The sequence below is a fragment of the Vanellus vanellus genome (genome assembly GCF_965231255.1).
Source record: "Vanellus vanellus genome assembly, chromosome: 1".
Lineage (NCBI taxonomy): Eukaryota > Metazoa > Chordata > Aves > Charadriiformes > Charadriidae > Vanellus > Vanellus vanellus.
Window position 1 is genome coordinate 121,935,947 of NC_138905.1, and position 22,697 is coordinate 121,958,643.

Here is a 22,697-nt window from a genome sequence, read left to right on the forward strand (position 1 = left end):
GTCAGTTATCTTCCTGAAGATTTTCTGGTTTTAAGAAAGACCATTTATCATGAGGAAAAGCAAAAAGACCCCTTTATTTTAAAGTATGTAGCTAGTGCTGCTGCAAAGCACTTGATGGCAGTAATACCAGCTAACAATAGATTTAAACACAGTAAAAACAGATTTACTTGCAGAAAGATGATGTACTTCATATGAATCTTTTTTGCATCAAGCTAAGAAGTACAACCCATGCGGCAAAAAAGCTTTAAACATATTTAGGGCAGAAAATAAAGCTGGACAAATGAAGAAAATCCAGTTTTAAGCACTGCATGAACATCATCTTTTTTCATCATGTTGTAAGACATCACATAGGAGCTTAGACGTGTACTGATAATATTCACATAGGATCTGATCCAAAGACTACAGGCATCACTGAAAACATTTAATTTTATGTCATTCATGGCTATGCTTTTATGTATGCTTCTCTTACACTTTTTTATCTTTATTTTTAAATGTACAAAGGAATGGGTGGCTTATTTCCAAATATTTTTGACTCTAACGTTACCAGCAGTAACAATGGGCCTCTGGGTTACATTTCTACTCTGAGTTCCCCTTGCCACACTAACAGAGGCCAGGATTTGCAAGACAATTGCATATTAGAGTGAACTACGATCCTGATGGATGAATGCAAAAGGAAGGCGACAGCTCATTGCCCTGGAGCTGTGAAAATTCAGCAGGGCAGATAGGAATAAGGGCATGTACATCTCAAACCTACTAGTATTTAATTTACAAGGAAGGACCATACATAGAATTATTATCATGTGACAAATTGCCAATTAGTAAGGTATCTCATTTATCCTTTGATCATTTCACTCATTTTTGCTCAGGGGTCTACTTCCCTAGGAATTATGCTAAGAGTACAAAACATAAGCAAAACAGAAGAGACTGGCATGAAAATAACAAGCCTTTTCCAAAACTGTTTCCTTCTTTTGCCCTCAGCTATGGAGATGAAATGCATCCTGTCACATAACAAGCAATAACCTCTCAAGTAGGCAACTAGCTAAGCAAACAGATAGTCAACCAAACTAAAATAAACTACAGGGTTTGGGCATGTGTGTTCTAGGTACATAAAACCGTTCTTTATATAAGAAACCTGCTGGATTTTGTTACTGAGATGAAATTTGCTCAGGTCACTTTGGGTACTTTGGCAGGTCTATGGAGTGCTGCAAACCCATGGTGGAATCCTTCCCCAAGGGCCTTCCAGTCAGCTTTGCTAAAGCTGGTAGCTGCAAACCTCTGTTAAAGCTCAACAGAAAATGGCCTCCTTCGCGAGTAGATGAACATTTCTTAAAGACAAAGAGAACAGGAAATGCAATGCCTTCACAGCAGAGTAAATGATATAAAGGCCACATATGGCTTGAAACTTGGTAATAGCTTGATTTCTCTTACCTCCGTCCAGGAGATTGGCCCAGTAGATAACCCTGAATCCTTGCAGAATCCCATTCAGAGTTTCTTTTGCCAATGTTGACCAAGAAATAGAGATGGTTTCTGGTGATGTGGCAGTGGCTTGCACATTCCCTGGAGGGCAACTGGGCACTGGAATAAGATATTCACCATTTTTAACTCAATGAATACAACCCAATGTTTACGGTTTGGCTACCCTTTCATTGCTTTCATTTCTTTCTATCTAATTTCATTGCTATCCTTTCATTGCTATCCCACCACCCGTGATTTAATTAGCAGTTACACATTGTTAACAATGCAAAACCTTTATTCTTGCTACAATCCACACGTTTCTGTGAATGCAGCTCATTTCCCTGGAATAACTTTTAATGTACTGCTTCCCCACTTGCTGACTAATCTTTTAATCATTTTTTTCTTGCTTCTTTTGAAAGAGAAATGTGTTTAGTACTGAAATATGCAGAATATTCTGTAAGCAATTTAAATATATTTTTAAGGTTTGCAGCCAAATTGCCATCCTTCTGGAAAATTCTAATGTCCCTTTAAAATTGGTGGTTGGGGAAAGCAGGCACTTCTTTTAAAAAATATTGGAAAAAATGCTTCTAAAATATTTTCACTGACATTTAGAGAAATTGGAAAAAGTCAGCCAGATCTAAGGCATTTTCTGTTGGCCATTTAGTGTCAAAGCAACACAGCAGTATTAGGATTTGGCATTGCTTTTAAAGCTCATGACATCTTTTAGTCTGAGATGGACCCAAAATTGAGTAAAAACCAAAAAAAAAAAAAAAAAAAAAGGAAAAACATTGTCAGGAAAAGTAAGCATGCTGGATTATGAAGAAAAAAAAAAACCCAACACTATTTATTATAATACAAAATATATCACATGTGAGTATACTGCCTTCTGAGGTCTTGCACTGATAGAAACAGAGTAAATAAAAACCACCAGCCTTCCATGAAGTGTATGCCTCGAAATCTGTAGGTCTTGGGAATTTTAGATATGTGCTACTCCATTTCCCCCATGTAAAAAGTCAGATTCCTAGCTGGCACTGACCTCAGTACACTTAATCCAATTTACAGTAGCTGACAATCTGACCTACACTATCCCTTAGGATTATTATTTGCTTTTATACTCCTCTCAAATATTTGCCCTCTTTTTGCATATCGAATCATTCACTTTTCCCACTAGAGGACTCCCTCTCATTACTTGAGATATACTTTTTATGTAGTTTGAAAAACATATAAAAATCTAAATTCTTCCTTAGATTAGAAAGGTTGAATTTTGTCTAAGATAACAATGATTTTTCTCTCATTAGTTTGGATATCCTTGAAAAGAACCCACAGCTCTTTTTACGCTGACAAGATAAGGCAATGTGCAATAAAAGAGCTCTAAGTTTCACAGCAGATTCATTTGAAAACAAAAGAAAGCCAACAAAATTAACAGTATCACTTCACCTTTCAGAATTTTACTTCTTAGCATCTCAAAACTATGAGATCACTATGAAGCTATGATGAGATCACAAAATTTGCAAATATGTAAACACCAGGGCCATAGGTGGTCTTAGTCGATATCATTCACAGGAAGATATCTCCCATTAGTAGGGTTATATTAATTTACCTGGATGATTATGCATCTCTTGCAATGAAAATTGTACATGCTCATTGGCCAGTCTCTTCCCATCAAGCTGTCTATTGGATCTAAAACCTGTAAAGTCTGGTATTCTATTATCCCCACTATAATAATCACTAATCAAGCAATAAATGTAACAAGGTAAAAAGAAATAAAGAAACAATAATGTGTGCCAAGATAGCTGTTTGCCTAGGAACCTACCATCCTCAAGAGTAGTGGTGATGATTTCCTGAGAAGAAGGTCCTATTCCAGCCCGGTTACAAGCCTGGACTACCATGCCATACTGTGTGAATTTTTTCAGGTTATTCAGTGTATAAACTTCACTGTCCCCAGTGGTATCAATACTGATGATGTTAAACTGGAAATTGCCCCCTGCACTGTACTCCCGATAACCTATCTGGTATCCACGAATAATTCCATTTTGTAGGTGCTTCTTTGGAGCCTAAACAGAAAACGAAAGATTACACATTAAGTACCTATCACCAAAGTCAAGTTGTTGCCCTTAAAATTTTTGAAATATAAACAAAGTCAACATTTTTTTCTTACCAATGCAAGTTTATTTCTCGGTAACAATTCACAAATACTCCCTGAAGATGAAATAGTAACTTTTTACCATGATATATAAATTTTGAGTGAAGTTTGTTCTAATTTGTGCATTCCTGTGCTAAAAGCAAGACCTTTAAATAGTTCATACACAGACAAATCTGATAAGGAGATATTCTTGAGTTATAATTTGAATTTATAATCTTTTGTTCTTTTATCAGGTAAATCAATCAAAGTTGAGTTGACAAGGGTATATTTGCATTACAGGCCTACTATTCACTACTAATTGTGGTTTTGCCAGAAGCCCCTACCATTGACTCACTAGATCTTTAGAAAGGCATTTATCGATCTGTTGAAGGCAGTCACATAAGTATATGCGGCTAGATGTGTTAGGAAAATTTTACGCTGTGCTTTGAAATACACTTGTGTTCATTCAGTGTGTCGTGTGGAAAGATGATTAGATAATGAGTGCTGAAGGCAATAATGAATTGGAAAGCAGGGATTTGCATACTGAATAGCTACTAAAGCAAGGTGTACAATATCTGGCATTTGAGAATATGGACAGTACAAAATTGTTGGCCATAATTATGGACCGTATTTCTCAGACACAGTGCAAGATTCCCTGTACCTGACTAATGGATATAATTTCTTTACACTGCAATAGAAAATGTATTCTAGAGTAAAACAAGGATTGACAACTTAGGGAAAAAGCCTGTTATTGACAGAAATACCTATTAAAATTAGCTTTAAACAGTATTGGACTCATTTCAATTTGTGATAAAGTTCCCATCTGATTTTCTACATATATAAGGTATAATTAGTATATGCGCTTTAAGACATGGTTTATAATCCATGGACAAAAAGCTCTTTCAAATCCTCCAAACCTCCTTCAAATTCCCAGCAGATGCCCATGAGCTCATCTGTTCCACTGACCCATAAAAAAAGGTTTTTGTGACGCAGTTTAGTGTCAATGAGTTAAACCGGCAGAGGCAGCAATTTCTGTTGTTACTATATACCATTAAGTCTACTGAGGAACACAGGACCTGTCTGTTTCAGTGAGTGTATAGTCCGCTGGACTAGAGTCTCACTGGAGCTAATAAAACCAGCGTGGGATTTGCCTTTCATCCACTATCAACAAATTGTTGCTCTGCAAAAGTCAGCACTCTCTCCATATGTAAAGTGTGTCACTGGATGGATCTGACTGACTGAATTATCTCTTCTGATTCTTTATTTATTTCTTCCTCCTGCTTTCAGAAACAGAAACAAAACTTGAAGCAAGGATATAATTTCTACTGTACTACTTCAGTTCCTCTGATACTAACAAGCTCTCTGCAGGCGTGGTGCTGTCCGTTCAGATGTAGATGGCCAAATCAGGAGATTCAGGTCTCGAGTGTCTTGTAAGGCCCACTGCAAGGATTAGAACTGTGGTTCTAAAAAGTGTAATTGTTTCCTGTATAAATATTTCTGTGTTTTGTTGTTAAAAAAAATTCAACCTTTTTAGAAACACGTAGGTCAGTTATTATCAAAACACTTTGTTTTCAAGTGCTCTACCTATTCTGAACAGCTCCCTGGCTTCATGACCTTTAAATAATTGCAACAGGTGGGTTCTTTTTAAGCTGCACTGTGGGGTGGAAACTAAAGTCAGGTTATTTCTTTTGTTGGAGATTCAGGTATTTTCACAAGGTAAAGCTGTTTAATTCCATCTGAGAAGAAAATAACTTTATCACATTTAAATAATTAAATATTTCAGGGTGAATTGTTCCGCTAGTTGAAGGATTTCAAATCTTCTCCTAGTTAAAAGCTGCAACCAGAACAGTGCCTCTCATGCTGTTTGGCCATGTCAGATACTGCTGGTTGGTCAATGAATTAAAAGATTTAACAGATTTAACGGAGCCTGGGCCTATAGGAATAATACCTTGAAGGTTCACAGGAGACCGGGTATTCATTGGAGACTGGCTGTGCAGTCTGGCAGCGCAGTCCACAGCAAACTCCAAATGTCTGGCCAGCATCTGCACAGTGCACGGCACCAGGTTCACATGGTGGTACACAGTTCTGGGAGCGTGGCCCCAGCTTTCCTCATCTGGATACATGGTGCATGGCTACAGGCAGGCATTTACGAGGTCACAGGTAGCTCACACCTTAAGCTCACTCCAGTTGTGAAAATCCACCTCTATACTTAGCTCATGGGACTTGCCAGGGCAATGGCGTATATATTCAACACATAGCTCATTTCTGTGATTATTTTGTTATATTAGATACTGATCGTTACTTGAGAAGCATTCACAAATCAAATTCCAAACATAATCTTGAGAATACAACTCCAGCTGCTCATTTGGTATGCTTCTACTCCCCTGAAAATACCTAGAAATCAGCACACTGAGTTGCACTTGAAGTGTGCTGGGCGTACAAATTGAACCATATTTTAGACAATGTTATTGAAATGTAGGCGTGGGATTATTTTTTGTCCTGTAGCTGCCTGCACACATCTGTATCTATAAAATTTAATGGCAAATCTTCTTAATCACAATGGCAGCTATAACTCCAGCAGTGAACCAGTGGTACCTGTCTTCTCTTGTTGCTTTTGAAAATATCCCCCAAAGTGAACTTTAAAAAAGCAAGCAAAGCCTTTCAATCTGCCTATCCACACATCCATAAAAACAAGTTCATGCATAGAAGCTTGGAAGTTATAGTTGACATGATCTGATGGCAGTCACACTTCTTGAGTACTTGAAAAAGAAACAACTCATTAAGCATTTATTTCAGTTGTTGAGAATCTCCGTACACTCTGTATTGCTTCAATAGCTACTGCCTTTGCTCTGCTGACTATGTTGCATTTAAATCCATGCTTCATGTATGCCTTCTATAAGTACATTGTTGTGTTTGACTTCAGCCACTGGGTATGACCAAATGCCTTTTTTTTTGGAAACCCTTTTATGAAAACCAACACTGATATAAGTTTAAGATGCAGACAAGATCCAAGAATCAGCACTGCACTTGTGACCTGTGCATAAGAAGTCTCATAAAGACTGTTGCTTTTGAAGCTTAATACCGAAATGTCTTATCGAAACAGAATTTTTACTGCACCATTTTAAAAACACCATTGAACTACTCAAAAAAAAACTTGATAGCTGAGGTCCTTCTGTACTAGTTGGACATATCAGCAGTTATATGTCTGCACTGTACAGGGATTGCGCACTGTAGAAACATGTCTTTTCAGGAACCGACTCAAAACTAACACAGGATCATGCTGGTTATTTATTGTATAAATGAATAAATAAAAAAAAAAGCAGTCCACAGCTATTTATATAGTTAACAAGCAGCACCTCACTGTTACTATCCTGACTTTCTCAATGGTCCATACCGTGGGGAAAAATACGCATTATCTGCATTTGCAGGAGTAATTAACATCACTATCGAAATTAATGACTATTGTGTCACTATCCTACTCTAGCTCTTAATACTACAAATTTCAGGATTTTAAGTATATAGAATTATCAATACAATTTGGAAACTGCCATGCATTTTGAGATTATACTACTGTGATTACATAGCTTTATCCTGTCCACTACAATGTACAAGGAGTATATAGCACAAAACCACTTAAAACATGGTTTAAGTACCTCTGATATCATAGTGAAAGTATTTGAAACACTCTGTGGTTTTCAAAACATTGGGCAAAATCTAGAAAAAATTAATTGAGTCACAAGAGATGCCATATTTTTAAATGACATCAGTTGCTGATATTTTTTAATCAGTTGCTCTGATTCATCAATTCTCATGAGCTAAACTGAGAGACTATATTTCTCTCTCTGCGCAGACATGCCTTCAGTAAGGCTCTGTTCCGAAGTCCACTGCAATGGGAAAAAAATCCCATTGGCTTTAATGATTTGGGGAAATTTTGCCCCAAACCACAGTGAAATTCTGTGAGTGCTCATCTTCCAACCACATAGCCTTATCTCAGATATCAGAAGGAGGTAGGAAACACTATAGTCATCAGTACAGGCACGCAGCTGCTGCTATTACTCTCCAATGGAAGGTTCTTTCTTTGCATAATGCATAAGTCTTAATGGCTAATATATTATTTGTCAGCAAAGGTATCTGCAAGGTCTCTCCCAAGTAAAATAACAGATCCACAGTTTTTATAATATTCCCATCAATGAAACCTCTTTGAATGCATCAAAATACTGTCAGAGTCTATATTCTTGGCTGCATGTATTTACCTTCCAGGTGACCCTAATGCTTTGTGAAGATATAGGCTCAAGTTGAACATCCTGAGGTGGACCATCAGGAGCTGCAAAGGGAGAAGAGAGATGGATCAAAACTGGCCCTCACAACACACAGCATTCAGGGCTGCACATGGCATGTCATCAATTTAACACACCAGCATCACAAAGATTTGGACAGAGTTAATGTCATATGGAAAAATAACAATTCATCAGACAAAACCAGAGCCTAGCATCTTCCTTATTCAGGTGTCATCTCCGGCCAACAGTGAAATACAACACATGTCAAAACATAGCAACCTGGCAAATAAAATAAGAGTGAATAATAGTGACTTTTTTGTTTAGTGATACACTCACAATGCTGTTTCTGATTTGTAAATAGGCAAGACATATTTTCAGCAGCCAGAACCCTGTAGGTGATAGAAAGGCAGCAAAACCCATTTGAAAGCAGGCGAGACAGGAGCTCTTCAGCTGGCCTTCATGATGTCACAAACTTTCCAGTGGGATTCCCTTTGTTCCCTAAAGGCTGAGCACATTCAGTCAAATAGCCAATGTTTTATACACAAACCCCTGCACAATTTACCCTCTCCCCTTCCCCAGTGTAAGCATCCCAGCCTGGAAATCAGGCAAAAAATAACTGCCAGGTAGAAAATGCACGCTGCAGCTCCTGCCTGAGTAAGGAGGAGTCTGATTTACTATTGACACGCTGCTAAGGGTGTACATGATGCTTTAAAGGCAAATGAAAAAAGAAGGCCCTGAGTCTAGGGGAACCTACTCGTCAACCGGGCAGCTACAAAGCAGACCAAGAATTGGCTGGGATTGAATGGAGGGGTGTGAAATAAATTGCTTGCTCAGCAAGGTAAATCATTGTAAAAGAAAGATCTGAAGAAAGGAATGGAGTAATCTCAAGGTGCTGTAGAGGGTTCCCTTGATGCAGAATATGGCTTCAGTAAAAGGTATTAAATTAAGTTTAATTGCGTGACAAAGGAAGTAAAGCAATAAAAAGGGTGAAATGGGGCTGTTAGAGGTGGAGCAGCAGTAAGTGACAGCTGCAGTGAAAGTAACCAGAACATTTTGCTTTAACTGATAAAAGCAGTGAGACACAGAATACAGCCTATAATATGCTTCAGTTATTAAATATGCCCTATTCTGTACCATTCTTGACTGTCCTTCAAATGGGAAATTTCCAAAGGTTGAAAGAACTTTATTTGGAGCCAGGCTCTTTTCAATGGTTCCCAGTGACAGGACGAGGGGCAATGGGCACAAGTTAGAACACAGGAAGTTCTGTTCAAATACACGGAAAAACTTCTTTGCAGTGAGGGTGACAGAGCACTGGCACAGGCTGCCCAGGGGGGTTGTGGAGTCCCCTTCTCTGGAGATTTTCAAGACCCGCCTGGATGCAGTCCTGAGTAATGGGCTCTAGGCAATCCTGCTTTGGCAGGGGAGTTGGACTAGATGATCTCTAGAGGTCCCTTCCAACTCTGAAAATTCCGTGATTCCATGATTTCTGTTCCCCTTGCATTAATGTACAGGAAAGAGAAGAGGAAAAAGTCCACTGCCAGAAATGAAGTCTCTATGATTTTTTTTTAGTTCTGTCCCCCTGTTGGCAAACATGAATGCCATTTGTTCGGGTACATTATAATGTAGTGGAATCTGAGTAAAGCATTTGATCCTAAAAATGGGTTTTCAAATGTGCTCCTTAAAATCTTAACTTTTCCTTGAAAGACCCCCAAATTTTTTACAGACCCAATTAGTTAACAGTTCCCAGCATACCATGGTGAAATGATAAATAAGAAGTCATTTATTTTACATAATTAATGTCATACAGAGTTTGTGACAAAAACATAAAAAAAAAACAGATATCCCGGCTTCCTCTATTGATTTCAGTATTAAACAACAGCCATAATGCTTTTTTTTTTCTGAAAAGAGTTAGTGCAAGTGTGTACTTGCATTCTGTTTTCCAACACAGGAGCTAACTGTGGTTGCATAGAGGGAAAGATGTGGTCTGTAAGCTTTGAAATCATGCCATTTGTGACTATCCTTTTGCTACAAAGACCCTTTACAATGTCCTTTCTAATAGCTTTTGCTGGCCAACTCAGGTCACTGTAATGCGTGATACGCAGTTTGTGCCCCCTTGCCAATAGTATGGTGTGACTTGTTCAGTTTGCATATTGTCTTTCTTGGACCTTTATTTTGCTCCCTTCTTGTTACCTTCTCTCTCATTCCCTGCACCCATGCTGTTCTCCATTTCCTATTGTAAAAGCACAGAACAGAAGTAAACAGTGATCAAAAAATGATGCTCTTGTGCCTAGCACACCACCTGAAATCAAAACCCAGGAGACAAACATCACATACTCTGCCTAAGCCTGACCTTCTCTCTTCCAATTGTTCCCTAGGTAGATCAGTGGCTTTTGAATACAATTTCACACTGCTGGTCTTTTTTCTCCAAATAGACGGCTCCTTAAAAGACAGTGACAAAAGGATCACTTATTCTGAAACTTGGTTACAAAGAGCTGAATAAAACGTGATGTTAAAGTTCCACCCTGTTCATGGGCAACTGTTTTTTTGTTGTTTTTTTTTTTATTTCAAGGCCAGCTGCTGATCCTGATGACTTAAATATCAGTCAGGAAAACTCAGCAAGTAAGAAATATTCCAAGCATGGGTGAATAAGACAGAAAGAAAGAGTAGATCCAAGAACCGCCCCTCTACTTTGATGTATATGCACAACAAAGGTTGGGGACACAGATGATGCTGAACAGAAAACATGGATAATCTGTTTTCTCTAGGGATTTCACATTTTCATTGAACAAAGGAAGAGAAAAACCATGAACAAATGATAAATATTTTGCAAACAAACTATTCACCATTGATAAATCTGTTCACTGAAGGCTCATAAAAATGTGAATACTCTTCACTCCTTTCCTCCCATTAGGATGCAAAAGACACCTGATAAAAAGAAGGAATGCAGCTTATGTTGTCTCCTGCTTACTCTGCTTTGTGCTGTGAATCCTTGTGTCTTGTTCTTTTTCAAAAAGTCTCTCAGAATCAAAAACATGTTCTCCTGACAAGGGGTATATTTTCACTGTAGTAAATTCACCCACAGAGAAAATAAGTGGGAATTACACAGTTGTACTCAGATAGCTGAACTGAAAATTGGTCACTGAGTGTTTAAAATCTAGACCAACACGAATTGTGAAAAAGAAGTAGGGTTTTCACTGCCAGGACACTGTCACCCAGACACTTGCGTTACAGTTTTTCTCTCAAAACCCCCAAAGAAGGAAGAATTGCTGACTCAGCATAAGATAGCAGGAAAAACAAAACTAGCAAGATAAAAATGTGTTTTCAAATACCAACGAGCAAGCTCCTGTCTGGTTCAAGACCTTTCCGAGTAACTCCACCCAGTTTCAGTGGGCTAAGGATGTTGAAGCTGCTTGGGTTACTCTCAACTATACACCTTCGTATGTTGTATATAATTGCAATGTATACCTGGCAGAAGTATTTAAGGCCATTCAGCATTTTCATTCCTAATTGCTGAAATAGAGAGCTGTAGCCCTCTGCTTTTCAGCCATAAGTCTTGTTCACTGTCACATGTAACAACATGTAGGCCTTGGGACATGCTAGCATGCACCAGGCTGTGCTGTCTTTATTCATCTGCCGCTTCTGCTGCCCCTGAGAAATAAATATAAAACAGCACTGGAGGGCAGCAATTTGAGTGCACAAAAGACTGGCTCCAGCCATCAAAGTGAAAATGTCCACATTTCTGTACCTCCTGGTGCAGAAACCTGTAGCGATGTAGACGAATACACAGAAACAAAGAACAGGGGGATGACACTAACTAATGACAGACAACTGACTTGTACAGTAATCGGAAAACTAAATGGTGGGTGGGGTACAGTTGGAATACCAAAGGAAGATATGATTCATGTAGATTAATGTTCTCAAATGGGGGTAGATTAAATTAGATACCTATACTAATAGCTGGGCATCTAAAGAAAGCCACAAGACCCATTAGGGAGGAACCACCACTAAAAATAGGATGTTGATTGAGTTGCCTAACTGTAGATATAGGTGTGTCATTTCCAGTACCTTAGGACGAAAATTTGGAGCACAATGTCTTCTTTGACCACTAGATGCCACTGAATGTCTTTAATTACAGGCCTGCACAATGAAGTTGCAAAAGTCACAATGTTTTATGGGAACAATTCAGTATTTCTTTCGATGCAGCTGCAGCAACATAAGCAGCATTTCAAGTAAAGATTCCTCACGTCAAAGAGCAATAATTCCCACCACAATTTCCATGCTACAAAACCAGAGCGTACCTGCTTCGTCAGTAGTGATGGTGAGCTCATTGCTGGCCTCACTCTTGCCGATGCGATTCTTGGCATACATGCGAATGTTGTAAGTTGAGGAAGGGTGAAGGTCAATGATAGTGGCTTGATTTAGCTGAGGGGAAACGTCTTTGGTTCTCTGGACAGAATCCCAAGAGTCTATTTAATAACAGATTAAAATAAAACAGAAAAATAAAAGATAATGTTAACGTCACTAACACAAGCGTGCAGTTAAAACATCTCACAGAACAGGATACTACCATTGATAGATTACCCCAGATAAAGCCTCACTCAGAGATAAAGTCGGTTGGGTTCCAAAAAGGGGGGAAAGGGAGTTAATAAGCAGGAATGGAGGGCTCTTAGACTAGCATAGATCAGGCAGAAAGTTTGATCCCAAACTCCAGGACCTCAGACCATAGGTGAACAGTGAGCATGAGCTTGGACTACTTAGATACAGAGCTCAGCGTCCTCCAGGACTGATGCCATTTCCCTGACTCACGTTAGGCTACAGGAGCAGTTTAATACAAGGGGAATGTAGAACCCCCTTAGCTGTTTGCATTTGTCTGTAAAAGGAGGAGTACCTTATTATTATTCATGCTTACTATTCAACTGCTTGTTATGTTTTTAATAAATTCTCCAGACATATAATAGGAAAAAGGATGGAAATTGGCTAAACACAGTAACCCCTCCTTTTCATCCAAGCATTCAATTGCTGCAAACAAAATAATAGAATCTGTCCGTTTAAAGCATCTTGATGTCTTTTACGAGTTGCCATCCTTCATTTCTTTCTTACTGCAGGGGATGTTCCTCCTTTAACCTCTGCAGCATCCTATGGGGGATGTCACTGAAGGCTCTACAGGAGTGTTTTACAGTATGGGTCATTGTCGGCAGGATCGTGGAAAGCTCAGCAGATAAGAAAGACTAGTTTAAAAATAGAAAGCTCACTCAGATACAAAATATTTGCACACACTGTGTAAATTTTTTTTATATGAGCTTGCTAGAGATGCACAAGTTGTCACAATGCCATCTGCAGCATGGCTGGTTACAGGGCCTGTTTGCTTGTCCGTGTGGCTTCTTTTACCCAGAACAGATTAAGGAATCAGACATTTAAGTGCTAACCAAATTCCCTTGAATATATTTTTCCTTGGTAACTGAGTTTGTCACATCTTCCTCTGTAGGATACTTTCAGAAGCTCTAAAGGAGTTACCTGCAGGCAGCGCAGCTACAACTTGCTTGCCGTTTGCTACAACTTCACAGAATTTCTCAAACTTTACGGAATTTTAATGAGCAATTACACTCCATTGTGTTAAATGTTATACAAGCACAGAAGGAGACTCTGTTCCAGTGTACCACACCAACAGGGATTTTAAAAAATAAAACCTGCTTTGTATGGAGAAAGTGTAAAATTTCCCCTGATGAAGATAATAATTTCTTTTCGTAGAGTCCCTATATTATCAAATTGCTTAAGTTTTTACTTGGTTGTTTGAAATACTGACCTCTGAGTGGTAGGATTCTGTAGTATATATTAACTGCTGAAATAAAATAAACAAATTTGAAAAATTCTTGTGACTCTTAGGTTGAGTAATGACGTAACATGGAGGAAGAGACAGATGAAAACTCAGTCTTCTGTTCTTCTAAATGTAGGTTTCCAGTGTTTATTTTTGATTAATGCATGGACTTCAGGAGTTTATTTTGATACCTGCATCCCCTTTTTGAGGGGGAAAACAAACCAACAAAACCAATCCCTCTAAACCAACTCAGTCCAGAGACAAATTAATTTCACTCTAAAACTGCTTCCAGTTTTGAAAAAATTTAAGTGTTAATAAGAAAAAAGTAAAAAAAAAAAATTAATTTTGTTTTTTTCTGGCAAAACCTAAAAATATTTGCCCACATTCAAGTGGTAAGCAATTGGGTGAGGTAAAAAAAAAAAAAAAAGGTTTAAAAAAAGAGTGGAATTTTTAACGTATTTTTTATTCCACTCATAAAATGTTACACCCAGGCATTTCTCAGTGTTACATAAAGTGCACGCTGACACAACGATCTATGAAAAAATTATGATTTGATGAAAACCAGCAGCTTTCCACCCGTTTCTAAAATAAAGGCTGAAGCTTTGGGATTGCCCTGCGGAAGACAATTAGGGACCATTTGTTCTTCACGGCTGATTTTGGGGCAGCGGCTGCCCGCTCCCCGGCCCGGGCCGGCACTGCCACCCGGTGGCCATTCTGGGTACTGCACCCATCTGCCCAGCCCGGCCCGGGGGACCTCCCCCCGCGGCCTGGGAGGATATCGGCGTCCTGAAGGATGCTCAAATTCACCCTCGAGCACAAGAAAGCTCAAAGCACAGTCCTCTCCCTTCAGCTCAGGACTTAAGCGGCACTGATGGCCAGTTTGCCCCTCGGCTTTCCCTAATGACATTGAAAATAAAAGGGCTGAGGAGAGAGGCTCAAAGAAGGACCCACATACCTGGTCCTGTCTTCAAACATTTTTGTACACCTTTGATGGAAAAGTCTGATGGCTACACATCAGTGGTTTCAATGAAGGGCCAGGCCTGAGTGCCACAAGTGCATTTCTGTATGGACAGGTGGTGTGTCCAAGTTCCGAAACAGCCTGAATTGCTGAGCTCCCACTATTCATATTGCTCCTGCATGGCAACTGAACCCTACAGATGCCACCTACCCATGTGACAGGCAACTCCATGCTCCTTCGAGAGGGTAACTGATGTGTCTTTTTTGTCTGAATGCACGGCAGGGGTAGATAGGATACGCAAGGACAGCACTGTATAGTGAAGTCCATGCATGATGTGTGGTCACCTGCACTTTCTCTGAAACGGAAAAGTTCTGCGGTTTTCCTTCTTGAAAAGTCTAGATGAGGCATCCTGCTGTAAACCCATTTCTGAGTCCTCAGGGTAAGCAACATAGGTGGAAAATTCTCACTAAACACAACTGTGCAGCAGCTTTACTTTGGCATTGTCAGGCTGTTCCCTGAGCTTACCAACTAGATTGTGAATGTTTTACCTCTTTTCTTTTGTCCCTTTAATACTGGAAATGGTGAGAAGTTTTCTTAATTTACTCTTCTTTGTTCTTACTTCCCCCAACAACCATGTGCAAGTTCTTCAGTCAGTAACCATCTTTGGCATTTCATCTTCTCGATGATTTAATTAATGACAAAAATTGTGTGCAAGAATTCAAAAACTCAATCCTAGTTTCTCCAAACATTCAGCCTCTGATTCTAAAAGATGATGTTTCTGTTGTTTGCAGTGACATGAGGATAATCTGCTCTTTTTAGAACATAACCTCCAGTATTTGTCTTCATATACAAAGAAATATTTTCTCCAACACCAATTCTGCCACCCACTACTTTTAATTTCTTTCAATTTTGTAACCTTTATCGCTATGTTGTGTCTTGATCTTTTCATCCAGTCTGATAGCACTTCATTTGTTGTCTTGCTATTGATTTATCATGCCATATTACAGAGACATAATTTTGCAATGCAAGTTCAGAGTGATTACCACTTAATCTGTGCCTGCATTCTGCATTAGCACTTGAAAACACTGAACTAAATCTAAGATGTTTTAGAGCTCTGAAGTCCCTTTCCATCACTGCTTTAATCAAAGGGAAGCAGCTCAATCTTCCTAGATGGGATTGTGCCGAGTTACATGGTTCAGAAATGCAAGTGATGTTTCAGGGTAAGAAAGGAGCATATCAGGCAACAATGACTTTCAAAAACTGTTCTGGAGCAGGTGAGTCGTTGGAAAGAAAGGAAAAGAATCAAAAAGAAAACAAAGCCCAGAAAATTTTAGGTATACATGTCCCTTGAAGGCATCCTTGCCTAGTTGACACCTCCAAAGCTGTGATTCCCGACCACAGCCTCAGTGGCGAATTACTACTTGTAATCTTTCAGGTACCATGCTCACCTGTACATTATTGATTTCATTTACAAAACCAATGCAAAACCAGTGACTGATGTTTTAACACTCTTGAAAATATTTTACCTAGTAATAAAAGCATCACGCTATTTACTTAAATCCACAATGTAGACAAATGGAAAATGATAAAGATGGGTAGACTGTTTAAAAAAATTTAGAAAATTTTAGAATTTTATGAATGAGTACATTTGTACAGCTCAGACCTAAAGGGAGAAGACCATAAATGTACTATTGTTGTTTTGATAAACAGAACGGTTCACTGTTAATCAGACATAGAGCATTCCTATCAGAGGACTACGTCCCCTTAAAAATAGTGCAACGGACTCCAACATAAACCAGCACAATATAATTTCCCAGTGTATTTTTAATCATACTTAGAATACGTGAACAGTGTTCCATTGCAATTTCCTTTCTAGTCCCTTCACAAAACCTGACTCAGGGACAGTGGTTATCAATGTGCCTAATTTTAAGTATGGTCTCCCACCACAAACATAGTTCCAATGGACCTTGAATGCTTTTAGATTTCAATAGACAGTGAACAGCCAATAGGAGTATTTTCCTGACTTAGGGCATTACATTTTTTTTTAAACATTTACCTCATTCGTCTTATTAGATGTTAATTGATGTGACTATGTGGTGACCTAGAAGAAAGGTATCTGCTCACATTGGCCTGCCAATATGTGCCACTGCTCTTATCCTTTGGAGTATTTCAAGTTTGTTACTGAAAAGTCTGCATGGTGCTTCAGCAAACTACCACATAGCTTTCTTCATCTAGAAATTCTTATAACTACCCCTTTTCACTGCTACCTTTCCAGGGAAGACGCCATGTACTCGTGTATCAATAGAAAATAGCTTCCAAAAATCAGCACAACAGGAAAAGGTAATTTGTAAAGGCAGGTATTTTTCTACGGGGAAAAAAAGAAAATGAAAAGAAAAAAACAAATCAAAATGGAGAAAAGATAAAAACAGGGAGCAAGAAACAGCTAGCAAAACCATCATACCAACTGTCACCTAGAATGGCTTGTTTTATAGCGAAATTTGTCCCCCTTACATGTAGGTTTCTCTGGTAAAAGGAAAAAGCATCAATTGCTAACCTTAACATCCTTACCTCAAAAAAAAAAAAAAAAAAAAAGACAACAAATGAAGATAAATCTTACTGTGGAAGATTAAATAAACCATGGTAAAATTTTTTATCAGGCAGTATCAATTTATGAATTATCTTTTATGATACAAATTCAGTGATGAATGACTAGCAATGGGGATTACTTCAGAGGAAGATTATTTCTTACCTGACTTGTTCTTGCACTCGATATCATAGCCGGTGATTGGGCTGTTTCCATCAAATCCCATGGTCCATCTGAGGGCAATACTGCGTGCTCTCACCTCTCGGATTTCTATTTCAGGAGGGTCGGGGGGCTCTGAGTAAACACACACACCGGGTTTTAGTCAGAAGAAAGCCCGTACTCGGAGCAAGATCACATTAATGAGTGTGGCACTGGCATAGCTTACTGGTGGTAAGCTCTCATGGCATTTTCTCTGGTCGCTCATTAGTACCCTGAGCCAGTTAATCACCTGCTGAACAACACTCAACAGAGGGAGGAAAAGTCACTTTTCAACTAGGAGTCACCGATGTAATCTTGAGTACTGACTTCTGTTTAACTTTCTTATATGCAACATAGAGTTGCATTTCCTTAAAAGGACTCCTGATTGAACTACTCATGCTAGAAAATATTTTTGCCTGGAACACCACATTTCACTGGTAATTCTACAGGTTTTAAACAAAACGTGATGGTAGAAATATGAATACTAAACTTAAAAGTGCTAAAATTTGTGGGGGGAGGGAGCAACATTTCTATCTCTGAGTATGTTTAAAAGTCTTCATTTAATAAAAGAATAATTTGATAAGAGTTTTAAATTACACTAAAGCCTTTTTCTGCCTCTAAAGTTAAGGATGTAAATAAATTACATTTATACCCATTCTAACGGCCCTTTAAATTGTCAAGGCAGTTTAAATGAGCAGTGTTGTTACTGAGAACCTGTCCCCAAGCCTCCACCCGAATTTTTCGACATGGCTGCCTTAGGCACTCACTGACATCTGCAGTTACTTGAAATCAAGAGAGGGGAGGAAGAAATTTGCAAGTCCTATAAATTTGTTGTGTGCACGCTCAAAGGCATACAAGCACAAGAACAAGCATGCCACAGAAGTAAGCAGCGGCCAGCGGCCGGGTCCTGCCTGTGCCACCCCTGGACTCACTGCCATCTGCAGGGGAACCCCAGCCCCAGGCAACACAGGTTCCTAGAGTTCACATTGCGCAAACTGATTACAATTTATTTTGACTGATTAAACTTGAAGTATTTTGTTTAGAGATCCACAGTAGGTGTAACATTCCTCTAGAGATAAAGTCAGATCGCTTTTGCTTTATTTCAGACTTGGGTTTTAAGCACATTTGCCCTTTAAAAACAAACAACCCTCTTCCCCTTCTTCTTAAAAGTAACTCCTCATATCCACTGTCCCTACTGAAGATGTTAGTTTTAAGTATCTTTAGTAGATTGATAGTGTATTTAAGAAAAATTTATTATTTATTTGTACAGATCTAGAAAGACTCGAGCTTATGTTTTATTTTTATTTAATCTGTGATGCTGGAAAATGAGAGACTGAGTATCTTAATGTGGCTCCTCATTTCTTTGACAATGAGGAATACATTTAATTAGGAATCACAGCCTCCCTCCCCCAACAGATTTCTGAGGACGGCATACACTTACTGTACTACAATAGCTGTGTTTTTTTCCTTATGTTGTCCTCTTCCTACCTTGCACAGTGAGCTGAATTATTCCACGATCCTCCCCATAAGAATTGATGGCATGGCAGGAAAAGAAGCCAGAATCTTCACGCACGGTTGGCAAAATCTATAGGTGGTTTGAAAAGAAGTGATTGATTGAACAGCACGCAGGAAAATAAACCAGCAGCTTTTCTGTATTGCGCAAGAAAAATTGTACAAAACGTACAATTACTTGACAGTAATAAATAGATATGGTGTGTTATACACATATGTACATATGTATAGTAAAGCATCCAAAATACTGAGACTTATCAAGACTAGCAACACCTGGGTTGAGGAAGCAGACTATCAGCTCGACATGTGTAGTCAGGAATTGGAGCACCACCTATTCCTGTAGCTTCTCGTTAGGAGTCTTGTTTCCAGTTACTCATGAGTGTGCCAAGTATTTAACAGTTGGCTGAAATTTTCCATACACAATGGTGCCTCCTGCTGCCTGCAAATTTTTCCAGTTATTTCTGAAAATAGCTCAAGTGGCTGAAGTCTGTGTGGAGGAAATAAAGGTTCAAACACAGGTGAACCCTGTAGTATTCAGCATGGTGCCTCATAATAAAATTTGGGGTGGTCTTTCTTTTCAATTTGTTATTTAATAACAGACAGTTATACATAGTCTTTAAGTACATGATCAAAATGTTATTTTTCTACAGGACCACTGCTTCATTCAACGTACAATAGGGAGAGGATTTTTTAAATGAGCAGACATTTCAAATACCATTTTCTCCTCATGGTTCAGTATTGTTCAGTGTGCTGCTCCACACTTTATTTACTGCACACAGTTCAAACTGTGCCCTGAAGACCGACCTGTTCATTTTCTCATAGCCTTTTCTGTGGCATTCGCCTATGTAATACCCATTTCAGAAACATGAGTGAATTTATTTTCATAAATCCTGACATCATGAAGAGCATTACCACCATTTCGTATGGGGAATTAAGGAACCAGACATATGATAACGTTTGTGACTGCTTGATAGGTTGCCACATATTAGCTAAGCCATGGTAACTCCACGTGCTCTTCATTCCTCAGCAAAGCCAAAGCAATCTGAGCACACCTCCTATTCACCACTGGTTAAGATAAATGGACTAAGTTCCCAATCGCTACAAGGATACTGGAGAGTTATCATCTGAGATGTGGTAACTTGTCAAGCTGTGTTAAGTTGCATGCGTGGCTGAGCTCTAAGATAGGAAAACAAAATTTTTCAGAGCCCAATTTGATACATCTAGGGCCTTCTTTTCCTCCCTCAGAGTCCTTAGCAATAAATAGCATTTCATGTGTTCATAACAGCTTCCATTGAGTTAAGCTGCAGCTATGAGGGCTTAGTACTTCTGCAAATCAGACCCCAAGGGCTCAAGGCAAGTACCTAGAAAACAAAGAACACACAATTATTGGCCACCTGTGAAAAGTTTGGTTTCAATGATCAGCCTTGCATCACACAGTGTCTTTCATTACTCAACCCTAATTCAACTCCAGAGAAAATCCAAGTCATGCCTGACTGAGGCAGGGGTCCTGCAGAAAAAATAAAATCTGAGTATACAACTAAAGATCACATCATCATGCACACATGCAAAAGCACTAAGTTAAAAGCTTCAGAGACAACCTTAATCCTGACATTTTCTATTTTTGGCACATTTTATCTCTCAGAAGTCAAAAGTTTTGTAAGTAACATACATATGAATATAGAATGCCACTACTGTACACAACTGCTTCAGAAGAGAATTCCCCAAGCAGGTATCCAGCCTTCCAAAAAGAAATATTGTTGTGCACCCAGGCATTATCTTATTAAAGTCAATAAGATGAATGAGAGCAGAGAAGTCTAGAGGTTTATCCTATAATTAAATATTATTCATAACACAAATATACTAATGTGAACAAAATCACACATAGAACTTATTCTTCCTTGTAGAAATCAATGACAAACCTCCCTCACAGAGAGAAAAACCAGATTTTTACTGGATGTCATTCAACAGAATTTTTGGCTAGTAAAGAAAGAGATATACCTTGGGAGTTACACTAGAATATAGATAATCACCAGACAGTTAGAGAATTATTTTGTTGAGCCTGGTAAAAATGCTTTTAAGAATGTGACTGAAAAATGGATAACCAGGATTTTTGACTGAAAATCTATATGATTTTTTTAAAAAAATCTTTTACATTTCATAAAGGCACATGTAAAAATGCAAAGGAATGGACAGATAACTTGCTCATGTTGGTAAATTTTAGATTTGAGTGAAAAAAGATGTATCCTGGTATACTAAGGGCAACGTCATAGCCCCACTCATTGTAGGTGACACCAGAACAGCAAGAGCTTCCTTTGCTTCCATGGCATCTTGGGGAAACTTAGGTCCCCAAAACAGCAGTGTCACTCATATAGCCCCTCAATCTACCCAGGTCAGCCACTTAGGAGTTAATCGAGTCCGACATACTAATTTGTCAAGCAAGTCAAGGTGCATGGTTCTCACACCACCAGACAGCTGCCTGTTACAGAAGCAGAAGTGAAGATGTAGACTATGAGTGTTTGCTAGGTGGCTTGGTGGCTTCTGCTACTATGTACAATAAGCGCCAAATACTACTGGCAGCAGTAGATATACTACTTACATATCTACACGTGTCTTTTCCTTCCACATCTCTTTGAATCCAGTGACTAATCTGACTTTGTAAAAGTCCCCACAAAGTGAAAGGAGGGAGAAATATACTTTAAAAAGACAGCATTTTTATCTCAAAACAGCTTAATGATTTTGGTGAAGGTAAGCCTGACACACATCAGAGCTAGGGGTCAGATATCCACTCAATGCTTATCAGCAGCGTACTCAAAACTGAGCCGTGCCGCCCCAGGAAGGGCAGGCTAAGGCATGAACCACGTTGCTCCTGAGACAGAAAGGAAAGGGTGCTGCCAGCCAGGAGCAGGGGAACTAACTAGCAGGGAGACTAATTTTTCTGGAGGGTGGGATGCAGAGGTTTCCACTACCTCGTCTTGCTGCCAGCTCCCCAGGGCTGCTCCATAGGTGGAATGAGTGGTGGGGCTCTGACCTTATAGGGCAGAGGTAGCTGTGCGTCCCTACCAAAACCAAATCAAGCAACACTCTCACACATGTAGATGAGTCGTGTGTCACTTTATTTTCTTACCTGCAGAGTAGAGATCACTTCATCTCCAACTTCCTTGGTGGAAACAAGGTAACGGGACATTTCAGGGTTAATGATTCGGTCTTCTTTTTCCCAGCGGACAATGATGGGTTTCTCTCCATGTGCCGTGCAGCTCATCTCCTTCTTTTGACCTTGCGTTGCCAAGGTGGTATTTGGATAGGAAGTTATCATAGCTGGAACTAAGAACAGAAAAAAAAGAAAAAGATAGCACATCAGTGAGCTGACTGGTCTGATGATATAGGGTTTGCCCTTCAATATGGGTCTCATTCAGCTTGTCCATATTTGACCAGATGCCAAAAAATGTGAGAAATTATTTTACTTTCATTTCTGTGTAAAAGAATGTTGTTAAGATTGAAGATGGACTTCAAACTTAGCTGAGAGGAGCTGGGACTGGACAGTTGGGCTGTAGAGACAAGAAGATGTGAATCCAAAGGAAGGTGGGCTCCATTTCTTTTGCTGCTTATAGGACAACTTGTAACATAATTAAAATATTCACAGTACATAAAGGTACTGTAAGTAATAAGCATTCAGATATAGGATTAATAAGGAACTGATAAAAATATCTTATTCCTTCTGATGAGCTACTGTTTTATTTGCTGACAGATATATGCTCTACCATTTTGTATGACAGTAA

At 39.0% G+C, this 22,697-nt stretch overlaps 1 protein-coding gene across 1 annotated transcript in view; it reads right to left on the minus strand.

The window, feature by feature from the left end:
* Window positions 1–22,697, minus strand: part of DSCAM (DS cell adhesion molecule) — a gene marked incomplete at both ends in the record, with an annotated part of 477,096 nt that overhangs the window by 88,618 nt on the left and 365,781 nt on the right. Inside the window, 7 exons of the mRNA XM_082498944.1 lie at window positions 1,429–1,575; window positions 3,269–3,509; window positions 7,831–7,901; window positions 12,153–12,320; window positions 17,377–17,505; window positions 18,898–18,994; window positions 22,046–22,242. Coding sequence (XP_082355070.1) covers window positions 1,429–1,575; window positions 3,269–3,509; window positions 7,831–7,901; window positions 12,153–12,320; window positions 17,377–17,505; window positions 18,898–18,994; window positions 22,046–22,242 — 1,050 coding nt within the window. The remainder of the gene's footprint in view (window positions 1–1,428; window positions 1,576–3,268; window positions 3,510–7,830; window positions 7,902–12,152; window positions 12,321–17,376; window positions 17,506–18,897; window positions 18,995–22,045; window positions 22,243–22,697) is intronic.